At 37.4% G+C, this 11784-nt stretch overlaps 1 protein-coding gene across 4 annotated transcripts in view; it reads right to left on the bottom strand.

Annotated features, from left to right (window-relative positions):
* The window catches only part of LOC122815190 (transcriptional enhancer factor TEF-3-like), a 2337692-nt gene that overhangs the window by 17114 nt on the left and 2308794 nt on the right, over positions 1-11784 (bottom strand). For all 4 annotated transcript variants that reach the window (XM_044087472.1, XM_044087473.1, XM_044087474.1 and 1 more), the window contains 2 exons: positions 11379-11519; positions 872-1024 (listed from right to left, as the gene is read on the bottom strand). In XM_044087472.1, the coding sequence (XP_043943407.1) occupies positions 872-1024; positions 11379-11519 (294 nt within the window). The remainder of the gene's footprint in view (positions 1-871; positions 1025-11378; positions 11520-11784) is intronic.

The following is an 11784-nucleotide window of genomic DNA, read 5'->3' on the forward strand; positions in this document are numbered from 1 at the left end:
GCTGATTAAATGGACTGATTCCTTTCAAACCCATACTGAAAGGGCGGAGGCTTTGTAGATGATCTTTGATTGGTACATTGTTGTTGTTGTTGTGTCTTTCAGCTTTTCCCTGTTAGGGGTTGCCACAGCAAAACTCCGGTCTGCTAATGATTGGTAGTTGATTTTTACGTGCCGAGTTACCAACCCTGATGCACAACCTTCAATGAAGGTACGCCCATTCACGCATGTCTCCACGCAGAAGTCGATCTAGCTGAGAATCGAACCGGACAGCATCTTACTGTGAGGTGACAACGCTACTGCAGCTCCACCACCGCGGGTATCTTTGATTGGTACATTGTGTTGTTTTAAATGAATGAATGTAATCTATTATGTCAGGATCTGAGGAAGGTCATGGACTGAAAGAACTTATGCTGTTTAAACTTGTGTCTTAGTGTTTCTTATCTGCTTTTAAGTATTTAGTTTTAATTACTTCATTAAACTTCAGTCTGTGGTAGCAGCTCTTCATTTTATTTGGATTTATCTGTACTAGGCAAGCTTCTCTAAGCGCCCAGAAGACTATTCAAGTGACAAAACCCATGCAAGAGTCTGGTAGGGTCAAGCCCTATTGTCAGCTCTTGGAAGATCAGGTGGTATTTCAGACTAAATCATGGTCTTGTGGAAGTATTGGCTGCATTAGGACACTAATAAAAATCCTCAATTTGTGTTGTAATTCTTAGTAGTACCTTTTTCTATTACATGCTTCAAATAGCTTTAAATCAAAGCTTCAAGTACAATTGGATTTACACAGCTGCAACCAGAATATGGACCTAAAAATGAGAACTTTTAGTGACAAAAACTCCACAAGGTACTATAAAAGGTATGAACAACAAACCTGTAAAATAGTGAAATTCTCCAACACACTGTTCATCATGTATTTTTCAGGTAGATGCTTCAATTTGTGGATGAAATTTATCATATATTCACAAAGAGGGGAACGATGAATATGGTACATATAGGTGCCATTCTCAAAATGTCCATGTTCTACCTGAAACACAAGGAGTAAAACAAAAAAATACATGAACTGATGCAATATTGTTATATGCATGCATACACATGTGCATGAACATATGCACTCTCACACAGACACACACACATACATACATGCACACAAGTCCAAATGGTCCTTTATTAAACACCTTCATTAACTTCATACAGAAAAGAAAAGAAAATATTTTAAATATTTTTCATTAACTTCAATTCTTATACATATATCTTTTCTGTTTTAACAATTATCATTCACTCCAACATTACATAAATTGCTCAAGTCCTTCTCTTCCTGGAATTTTACTCCTCCTCTTCCTAAACATTATTCCTCATGTACTGCTCCCACAAATTCCATTTATTTCCAAGTAATTTGCTGCTTCCCTTTTCTAAAGATCCCATCTCCAATTATTTTATCTCCTTTCCAATGTTCAATACATCATTAACAGTTGATTTAGATTTTGATGTTTGTTTTCTGGTAATTGCTTTTTTGGCAGCAAATAACATTAAACTTAGGAAGGCCTTAACTATGTCTGTGCAATTCAGATCTACTACCTCATCTCAAAAAATAATTTCCCTATTTACAATTACTTAGTCCACAAACACTTCTGATAGTGTACTTTGTAGGGTATTTTTAAAATCTGACAACTCATTACATTCCCCCAAAAAATATTTACCCATTTACTTCTCTCACTCCTATCACACTTTCAGCAATTGCTGTTTACCTAAGGCAAATTCTTTGAAGTCTGTTTGGTATATAAAAATATCTATGCAAACACTTCCATGCAAAAATACTAAACCTTGTGAACGTTATTACAAATGTGGGAGCCATACAGATGTTCTCCCACTGTTCCTTTGTAAACTGCTTTTCCAGTCACTCTTCCCGATATTTTCTAACTTCTGATTGACTCTTACAGGTATAATGCAATATTTTATATCCCAAGCTAATTATCCCTTTTTTAAAGGCAGCTTCTTTTCTAGACTCAACCAAGACCTTAGCCAGAGCTGCTCTTTTACTTAGCACTCCCCTATCCTTTTATCTTTGTCTATCAATTCCTGTTAGGGAAGGCAGTGTCTAACCTGCAGTCCAAAGTTCATGCTTGGCCTCATCCCACTCAATTACCTTTCCCTCCACAGTTATTTACACCACCTCCCTCTTGTCTATACCTCTACTTGCAGCCATCCCTACTGGAAAAATCTCCTTTCTCCATTTCCATGGTGGTTTAATTCTTAGAATGATTTCTTATACTTTATAAATACAATATTCTATATTGCTATTGTTATTCTCCTTAAGGGCATGTCCAAAATCCTGCTCTCTCCCTATTTCTTGGATCCCCTCCATTTCATCATTACACCTTTCGACTGTGATTTGTAACCTTCTGCTTGTGTTATGTACATATAAGCCACAACTGTGCAAAAACTGTGCAGCTCTAAAGTATCTTTTCAAATCAGGTAATTCTAAGCCACCTTGTTCTATGGGAAGAACCATCTTATACCACTTAGCTCTTTCCTTCTTCCCCTCACAAAGAAATTATTTCAGCTCTATTAATTGTGATCTACAGCGTCTCCTCTGGTTGATAAAAATATCTCTAACCTGTATATAACACTAAAGGGACTAGAAACATTTTCACTGCTTCTATTTTACTAACCATATCCATAATCAAGAGCTTCCAACTTTGCATTTTTGTATTATTTTTTTGTTTAGTCTTTTATAACATATTCTTATCATGTTCCCATTGATATGGTACTGCTGAACCAATCCATGAGGGTAACTGTTTGAAATGTTGGGACTTGCTAGGGCGACTCCCAAAATGGAGACTGAACGGCCGAAAGATCAGACTTACATATACTAAGTCTGAGATGCCATTTCTTATAATCCCTTTATTTTGAGGAATGGTCATCTCGGAGTTGGTATATATAAGTTTGGGGGGGTATAAGAAGTTTTAAGGAGAAGAGTGATTCTTGTTTTTCACTCTTGTCCAGATTTTTGGTCTTTTTTACACATTTTCAGCACCTGGCATTAAGCCTGCTAGCATTTCACTAGAGAGCCATTTAAGTGTGGGTACATAGTTTACAGCTATAGCATTTGTTTTGTCTTCCTTTAATTTATATCGTGAAAAGACCAGAATGTTACACAACAATGAATTATCCTTCACTGGATTTAGGAAGTAGAGAATAATATCATTTGTAAACAGTGCTAACCTTTCTTGATTACCTTATATCCTTGAATTTGTGAATCCTTTATTTCCTTTGTCAATGGTCACAGTATAAAACAAATAATAAAGAGGAATGAAGACATCCTTGCCTGGTTCCTCTCTTCTAACACAGCTTGTTGGAGAGAAGACCTTCCACCTTAATTCTTGTGTCTGACCCTTTATATATTCTCTAATTAACCCTATTACTCAATTGGAGAGCATAAATGCAGCCATTGCCCTACTCAAACAAATCCCAGCTGTCTCTACTGAATGCCTTATTTTCATCAATATACACCAATACTAGTGTCACAAGTCCGGATTATTTTGGCATAAAAAGTAGTGTTCAGATACAACGCTGTCTAACCTGCCTTTTGTGGCACAATTTCTTCAGTTTTACAAAGCCTTCATCACAGTCCGGAAGAGTGTAGGCATGTCTTAAATCAGGCAAGAAAGGTCAGCTCAAATTAAGACAGCATGGGATATAAAGACATAGTTCAAAGCCTGTACTGAACAGATTATGAATGTTTAAAACATTTAATCACAAAACAAGATATCTTAAAGATAGTATTTACTTATGTTAGTCTGACAACCACAAGATAAAATATCTTAAAGACATTTAGGCAAAGGGAAGTAAAATTCCTGGAAAAATAGCCGGGGAAATGTTATGGTTAGGCTTGTATAGGCCCTAGAGCCAATAGCCTAGTACCAACCTATAAACCTATGAACCTATGTTAGTATGACAATATCCAACACATTGTTAGAACCCTTCTAATGAGACAAAGTACAGCCATTTTCTGTACAGCGGGACCCCCCCATTTGATGGTGAAAACTGTCCAGAAAAGGTGATTATTCAGTCAGTCACAAGGGTACTTTGTGTCCTCAGAGGATTCCAAATAATTGAGGAAGTTTATGATGTCCTCTCCTGTGTACAGGGGTGTGTGAACCACATCACCATTGAGGCCCACAACACATTCTTCACATGAGTTTATGCTCACATCTAACTTGAGTATTGCCACCCATAGGTGGCTTGGCGAGCCTTATATCCTATCCCAGACTTTGTATTTGTATCCCACCCTTTTTCTGAGGACTTAGGTAATACACAGCTGATTCTCTTATGCCATTCCCCCCAGCATCATCCCCTTCCAGCTCCATCAGGTGCATGAGTTGCTAATTGGTCCTTGGTGTTGTCTAGGCCACAGTCAGAGATTTAGCCCTCAACAGCAATGAAACTGCAAGAAAAATGAATTAATCTATTATAGACGGCTTTGTGGTTTTTGCCCATGTGCTTTCTTGTTTATAATACCCACTCCCAGATGCAACTTATTTTATGACTGCATATGACATCAATAAACCACCACCCCTCATACAATTCATTTACCAGATACAGTCTGATAAGACCAATAACCAGTAGAGTGCTGAAGTCCAAACAAAGTAGAAACGAAGAAGATATGAGGAAAACAACGTTGGACACTGCTGGCAGCGTATAAAACTTTTATTGATAAAATCACAAGATAAGCACTTTCGGGATAACCCTTCTTCAGATAAAGAAAAAAGATAAAATGATCTGCTTTTATACATACTAATAACCAATCACATTCAATAAAATTCAATAAAATTCAGTGAAACACCCGCCTATTTTTTAGTATAGGCTTAATAGGTATTACTTCATTTAATCCAGGCCACCTGTTCGCCATCAAATTAACTATCCAAGTGGTTTCTACTAACTCAGTTTGAAGCACAATGTCACCCCCTCTAGTGCTGGATCTAATGTTTGCAATAACCCTGAATTTAAATGTATGCTTAGGAAATAGAACCACATGCCTGCAAAGTGCATTCCTTTCATCATTATTCCTGATACTGGAAAGATGTTGGAGAATTCTAACCTTAAACATGCTGTTCGTCTTGCCAACGTAAAAACTTTGGCATTGACAACATTCAGCTAGATAAACAATATTCATTGTGCGGCAGGTGGCTCTTCCTTTAAAATGAAAAGTTTTGTTGGTGATGGGATGTGTAAAACCAATCTCTTTGTTAATATATGGACATGCTTTACATGAACCACAGATATTGGTTCCTAGTGAATACGGAAGGGCATATTGCATGGTGCTCACTAGTGGTTCCTTGCAAAGTAAATCCTTGAGATTTTTATTCCTCCTATATCTAAAGACGGATTTTGTACCTACTATGCCATTCAAACTGTTGTCACTAATTAAGATGTTCCAATTTTTTCTCACTATATTGCAAATGTCATTTGTGTTGCTGCTATAACTGAGCAGTCACAAGGGTACTTTGTGTCCTCAGAGGATTCCAAATAATTGAGGAAGTTTATGATGTCCTCTCCTGTGTACAGGGGTGTGTGAGCCACATCACCATTGAGGCCCACAACACATTCTTCACATGAGTTTATGCTCACATCTAACTTGAGTATTGCCACCCATAGGTGGCTTGGCGAGCCTTATATCCTATCCCAGACTTTGTATTTGTATCCCACCCTTTTTCTGAGGACTTAGGTAATACACAGCTGATTCTCTTATGCCATTCCCCCCAGCATCATCCCCTTCCAGCTCCATCAGGTGCATGAGTTGCTAATTGGTCCTTGGTGTTGTCTAGGCCACAGTCAGAGATTTAGCCCTCAACAGCAATGAAACTGCAAGTAAAATGAATTAATCTATTATAGACGGCTTTGTGGTTTTTGCCCAGGTGCTTTCTTGTTTATAATACCCACTCCCAGATGCAACTTATTTTATGACTGCATATGACATCAATAAACCACCACCCCTCATACAATTCATTTACCAGATACAGTCTATAAGCTCTAATACGTTGGTTGCCCATGCACACAACTGCAAATTTCACTCTCCACAAACCCAAATGAAGGAACATGTTACATTTTGCAACATGAATATATGCATGTACATTAATTTATTTTTGACTTTAGTCTGAAAATTATGCATAATCATGCAAACTCAGGTTTAAACTAATTAGCAAATACCTGGAAGAATTAACCTCCTTTGCTTTGACCACTTTTTTATTCATTACTACTTAAAATATATGTAAACTGTGCAGTCTGCCTTGTTACAACACACACATGCAGTAGGATTCTCAAATGCACAAACTGACATGTAATGAGATGCCAGACTTCTGAACCTCACAACACAAAACATCACTGCTACAATGTCAGAACTGCAAGCTCTGAAAAAGGCAGTCACAGAGTCTGCTAGTTTCCTATAATGTTATATTCAACATTGCTTATATCTACTGTGTGACTATTAGTTCTGCACTGTTTTCTTCATGTGTGTCTTTTAAGTATTTATTTATCTAGAAATGATGATTCACAACCACTTGTCCCACTAGGCCTATATTTTATTTTATTGTATTTTATTTTATTTTATTTAAGATTGTTAACCAGGGTAGTGGAGTGATCTAAAGTGGACCCATTTCAACAATAAAATAGAAATGAACCCTGGAATCTGTGGTACACATTTTTTATCTATAAGCCAGTTTTTGGTGGAAAAGCAAATACCAACAGACATCAAGAAATGGATGGCCTCCAAATCATCTGTTTTATTCATAAGATTTCTAGCAATAAGAATAGCTGACATTACTTCTGAATTCTTATAATATTTATTTGTCATGTGCTATTGGCTCAAATGTGTTAAGGCCTTAAAAAGACAGTATATCACTAAAAAATGACTTTTCAATATGAGTAACTCCTTGGAAAAGTGGTGAATCCTACTGGGTGTGCAGTACTCCAGCTAGTACTACATCTCTCTCCAAGTGGAGAGACTCTGAAACCTCTGTCTTTGACACCATGTTATTATCCAGCAATTGTAAGTTAGAATTTTGTCTTAATATGCAACAACCATATGAGGTAAAGCCAGGATTTCATTAAGCAGATGGATCTTGAGTTTTACACTCTTGACAGGATGTTCTATAGTCCCACGAAACCTTCCTACATATCCAACAGGGAAGGCTTCTTTAGATACATCACTCAAATGTGAATAATTATAACTTTGCATGGAGTCCCAAAGATTTAATATATGCTGACATTTTACATTCTGTAGCTACTCTTACTTGCTTTAATTATAATTTTTCTAACTTAATTACATAAATAAATTATTTATTTTAATTTAGCTGAGCAGTCCCTGATTTTGGGCATAGGTAAGCAAGATAGTGTCACAAGCTCTTTAAAAAGCCCTAAGGGGTATGCATTTAATTTGTGTATAACAAAGTAACCAATAACCAGGATGTTACTTGCCATTCTCCAGGTCAAAGGGTATTTATCTTAGGAGATTTTTTTATTCATTTTTTGGTCACAGGCCTTTGTTTATTACAGACTCTAACCCCTGCCATATTGTGGTGCTTTTGCATGGATTACTTAATTTGGCTTATCAAAGGCATGCGCACTTCCGCGGTAGTGGTGCTGCGGTAGCGTTATCACCTCACAGCAAGACGTTGTCGCATTCGATTCTCAGCTAGAGCGTCTTCTGTGTGGTGGCATGCGTGAATGGGCGTGCCTTCGTTGAAGGTTGTGCATCAAGGCTGGTAACTCGGCACGTAAAAATCCACTACCAAACATTAGTGGACTGGAGTTCCGCTGTGGTGACCCCTAACCGGGATAAGCCGAAAGACACAACAACAACTGTGATATGTGTATGAGGTTCAGATCTTTTTGAGCTTAGGGATTTTGGTGATACACATGACCAATTTGCAACTGACATTTTCAGAGTCTCCTTACACTGGTGTAGGTATGAAAGTATGATCAGTATTTAGGACTGCTCATTTAAGTTTAGCCCCATTTTGCTGAGCATTCTTATGCTCTCATAAATATATAACATATTATCGGTAAGTAGTACATTTCCCTCTGAGCAATTGGCAGTTCTTATACTGCCTACTATATCCAGTATCAGCCAGGTCTTTGAAAAACTACCTTGAATAGAGCATATACAGCTAATCTTAAGTCCCTTTCTATAAAAAAAAATCTTGCCGTGAAATTTCATATACTCCAAACTTGAAAGCAACACAATAACTACTTTTCAATCCAAGTGCTTCCTCTTACATTTCTTCTTCTTAGGGACCTCTTCAGTGGAATGATCTGGGGAAGTATCAGTAGAAGAGGGCATTCCTATTTGGGATTCCAGAGGTTTAGGCACTCACTGTCCTTGTGGAGGGACTGGTTGAGATGCTGAATGTAAGAGTAACGGGGAAGTATGCTTGGAGAAGGAAGGGGCCAACTTGCTGACTGCTGCAGTCATAGCTCTCTCCATAGCCTCGAAAGTTGATCCACCTAGAGAAGGGATGGATCTCGGATCCGAAACAGTGGGTCTGGGAACCGAGATCAGCTCCTGCTCTGAGGAGATCCCTCTTGAAGCAGAAGCCAGATTTGAGTTGATACATGCCAAAGCTATGAGGTGCAGAGAAGGCTCTGACATCAGAGTCGACTCCAGTCCCTCGGAACCAACAGGACAGATACAGCCCCAACAGGTCTCCAGCTCCTATTAAGCCAAAGAGCTCAAAGCAATAATCAGTTCCAAAGATAGAGATATCTTCAGCTCTGACACAGACAGCACCGGAAAGCTTGGAACTGTAGACTTTAAACATTCAAGTGAAGTTAGAGGAAGAACTAAAGGAGTAGTAGAAGAATGAAATCCTTGACCTGTCAGGGTAGGAACCAAGGTGGCTCTTGTCAGTCCTTGCGCTCAAAGGATCTTTCTCACTAGTCTCTCTACATCATCTTCAGTTAGACTTCTAGAGGAATAGGCAGACATCACAGAAAATGACTTAGGTCTCTCTAAACAGGGTGATAGAGGTCTGTCTGGAAAAGTATCAAATGAGGGATAATAAGTAGTTCTTGGTAGAGTAATTTTTGTAGAGTCCTGTAATTGTGGTGTCAGATCCGAGGATGTCGGTACCAAAGTTCGTCTTTGATCCATAGCCTTAGGCATCAAAGAACTAGTTTGATCCTATATTAAGGCCTGGTTAACCACTGGTTCTGAGGAAACAGATGGAACCAGAGGATGAAAATTTTTCCTTATCGGTGCCGAAGGAGATGACTGAACCGAAGATTTTTGTCTCTGTGGACTCTGACTCGGGAAGATGGGCTAGAAAAGCCAGATTTGTTAGATTTATCTTTAGCTGAAGTGGCTTCAGATAATGCCTTGCTGAATGAAGACGGAAGCAGGCCTTTCAAAATAAGCTTATTTTTCTGCTCAACAAGAGCCCTATGACTGAACAAATGAAAAACTGAGCAGACCACCTGAAGATGTAGATGGCCTAAACAATAAACACATAAAGAATGCATGTCAGAAAAATGTTATTTTATGGCCACATTTTTGACAATGCTTAACTCTATCGGGAGCTTTTTCTTTTTCCACCATATTTCCACTCACACACGTGTACACTAATAGAGGAAAAAAGAGGACAGCTTTTTTTTTTTTTTTTTTTTTTTTACAGAAAGTAGTAATTTGAAAAGGTTATATCAACAATGATAGAAAGACTACATAGACTGTAGAAGAAAAACATCTATCTACAATGATACTGAGACTACACCAAAGTGTATGGAAAGGGAAAGGGGAAAGCAAAGATCAAGAATTAATGTATTACAAGCACTGAATGGGTAAGGGATTTATAAGGTTAAGTGAAAAGTATGGTATATGTACAGGGATTAAGAGTTAAAGTTAGAGATAGAGTTGAAAAAATATAAAGAAATTACTTATCTGCTCAAGAGCAATTGGCTCCACATCTGACACAAAAAGCAGCAAACGTGATCTGAGGTAACTGGGATAGGTGCATTATGGATAAGGGATAAGCTCGAGAGTTTTTTGGTTACCATGAGGTATGTCAGCAGCCAGGTCAGTTCCAAGGATCAGAATCTGGCCCACAGGTTGAGGACAGAATGAAAATTGACAACATCAGGTCAATATTTAAACTTTGTCCCCCCATCCCCCATTATTTTAGGCTTAGTCCAAATTTCCTGCCCTAAGAGGTTGAGAGGTATGTTGTCAAATATGACTAAATTAAGATCATCAGACTGAAGCTGAAATTTGATTTTGACAGGTTATAAAACAGAAGTCCTACTGACAAGCGTTCAGTGTTTCAGTTAAACTGAATGAAAACACAATTTCCCAATTCAAATATCATTAAATTCCAAAAGGCCATTTATGTAAGCAGTTCTTAACACCATCTGCTTCTTGTAACAGCTAAAAATCTGATGCATGTTGGACATGTATATTTTTTAATGCATTTTTGGGTTCAGAAAATGATGTGCCCTTACAGTATAATAAGAATGATCATGTCAAAACTACAAAACTTTGGAGAAACGGTTTATGATTCCTTCTCTTGGTTATCTAATCAGCTCAGTGATGTTTAATTTAACTTTTGTATGAATATATTTGCATTTTGATGTCTTAAACTTGACTACCAACTTCTGACATTATTGTTTCCAAATCAGAAGATTTCATCTGATGGTATTTTTTTATCATTTTTGCTAGTTGTAAAACACAAGAGTACAGATGAAAATTTTTGAATTGCTGATACGATCTTCTGAAAATGTTTTCATCTGTCAGCCGTGGCCCCAGTTCAGTTGCAGTGCTGTCATTTTATTTCATAAGGGGACAATTCTTTTCATGGCATTTAATTTTTTGTTTAAAAGTGAATTTAAATCTTCAGACATTTTCTGAAGACATTAATTCTGTAGCATTAAACTATCTTGCTATTACTTTTATTCACATTAAGTGCAGTCAAACCTTTTATTAAAATTAAAGGTAGTCAAGCTTTTAGATGGAAAATTAATAAAATGGAAGTCTAAGTTTCTATTTCTGAGGAGAGTTGACAACACACTCACAGCATGACTAGAAATTCTGCTGTAATAATTCTCTGCTCATCACAGATGTGAAGAAATGAGCTTTAGAGTTGTTTTTCCTTAATCCTGTATATACAAATGATATTTACTCTGGCTTGCTTATTCAAATTAAAAAAGACTTCATTTATGTTGTACATTACAGTTTTATCAGTGCAATTTTCATTTAAAATGTATGCATCTACCAGTACATCTATAAGCAGATCTAAAGGTACACTGGTAGCTGAAAGTATAGGTACAGAAGGTTACATAAGAAATCAAGTACATTTGAGGATAGTTTCAACTGCCATTTCTTCCTCACTTACCTCCACCTTTTCCACCACCTGCTTTCCAAAAGAGCAGACTTTTGTGGCACAAGTAATTGTCATGTTCTCTGAGCTCTGATACTGACTTGAGACACCATAAAAGTAGTTTTCATCATCTGGGAGAGTTGTGTTTAGATCAGCCTGGTAATGCACAAAGACAGAAAATAGATCTAATTGAGATCTTTGTGTCACAGGTAGATCATGCTGGCATCATATAAGCAGGCATTAAATATACAGTACGATTTTTATTACTGTCATTCGCTCCAAACACTATCAGAAAGTTATTCACATTCAGTTCTGAAGAGTAAAAATCAATATGCTGCAAAAAGTTACTTTATGTATACATATTCCTGCTTGTTGGGTAGGAAGGCTGCTCACTATGACTGTCTTTGCTCATGTCCTAGGT

This window comes from Protopterus annectens, chromosome 11.part0 (assembly GCF_019279795.1).
Source record: "Protopterus annectens isolate FY-2018-M chromosome 11.part0, PAN1.0, whole genome shotgun sequence".
NCBI lineage: Eukaryota > Metazoa > Chordata > Ceratodontiformes > Protopteridae > Protopterus > Protopterus annectens.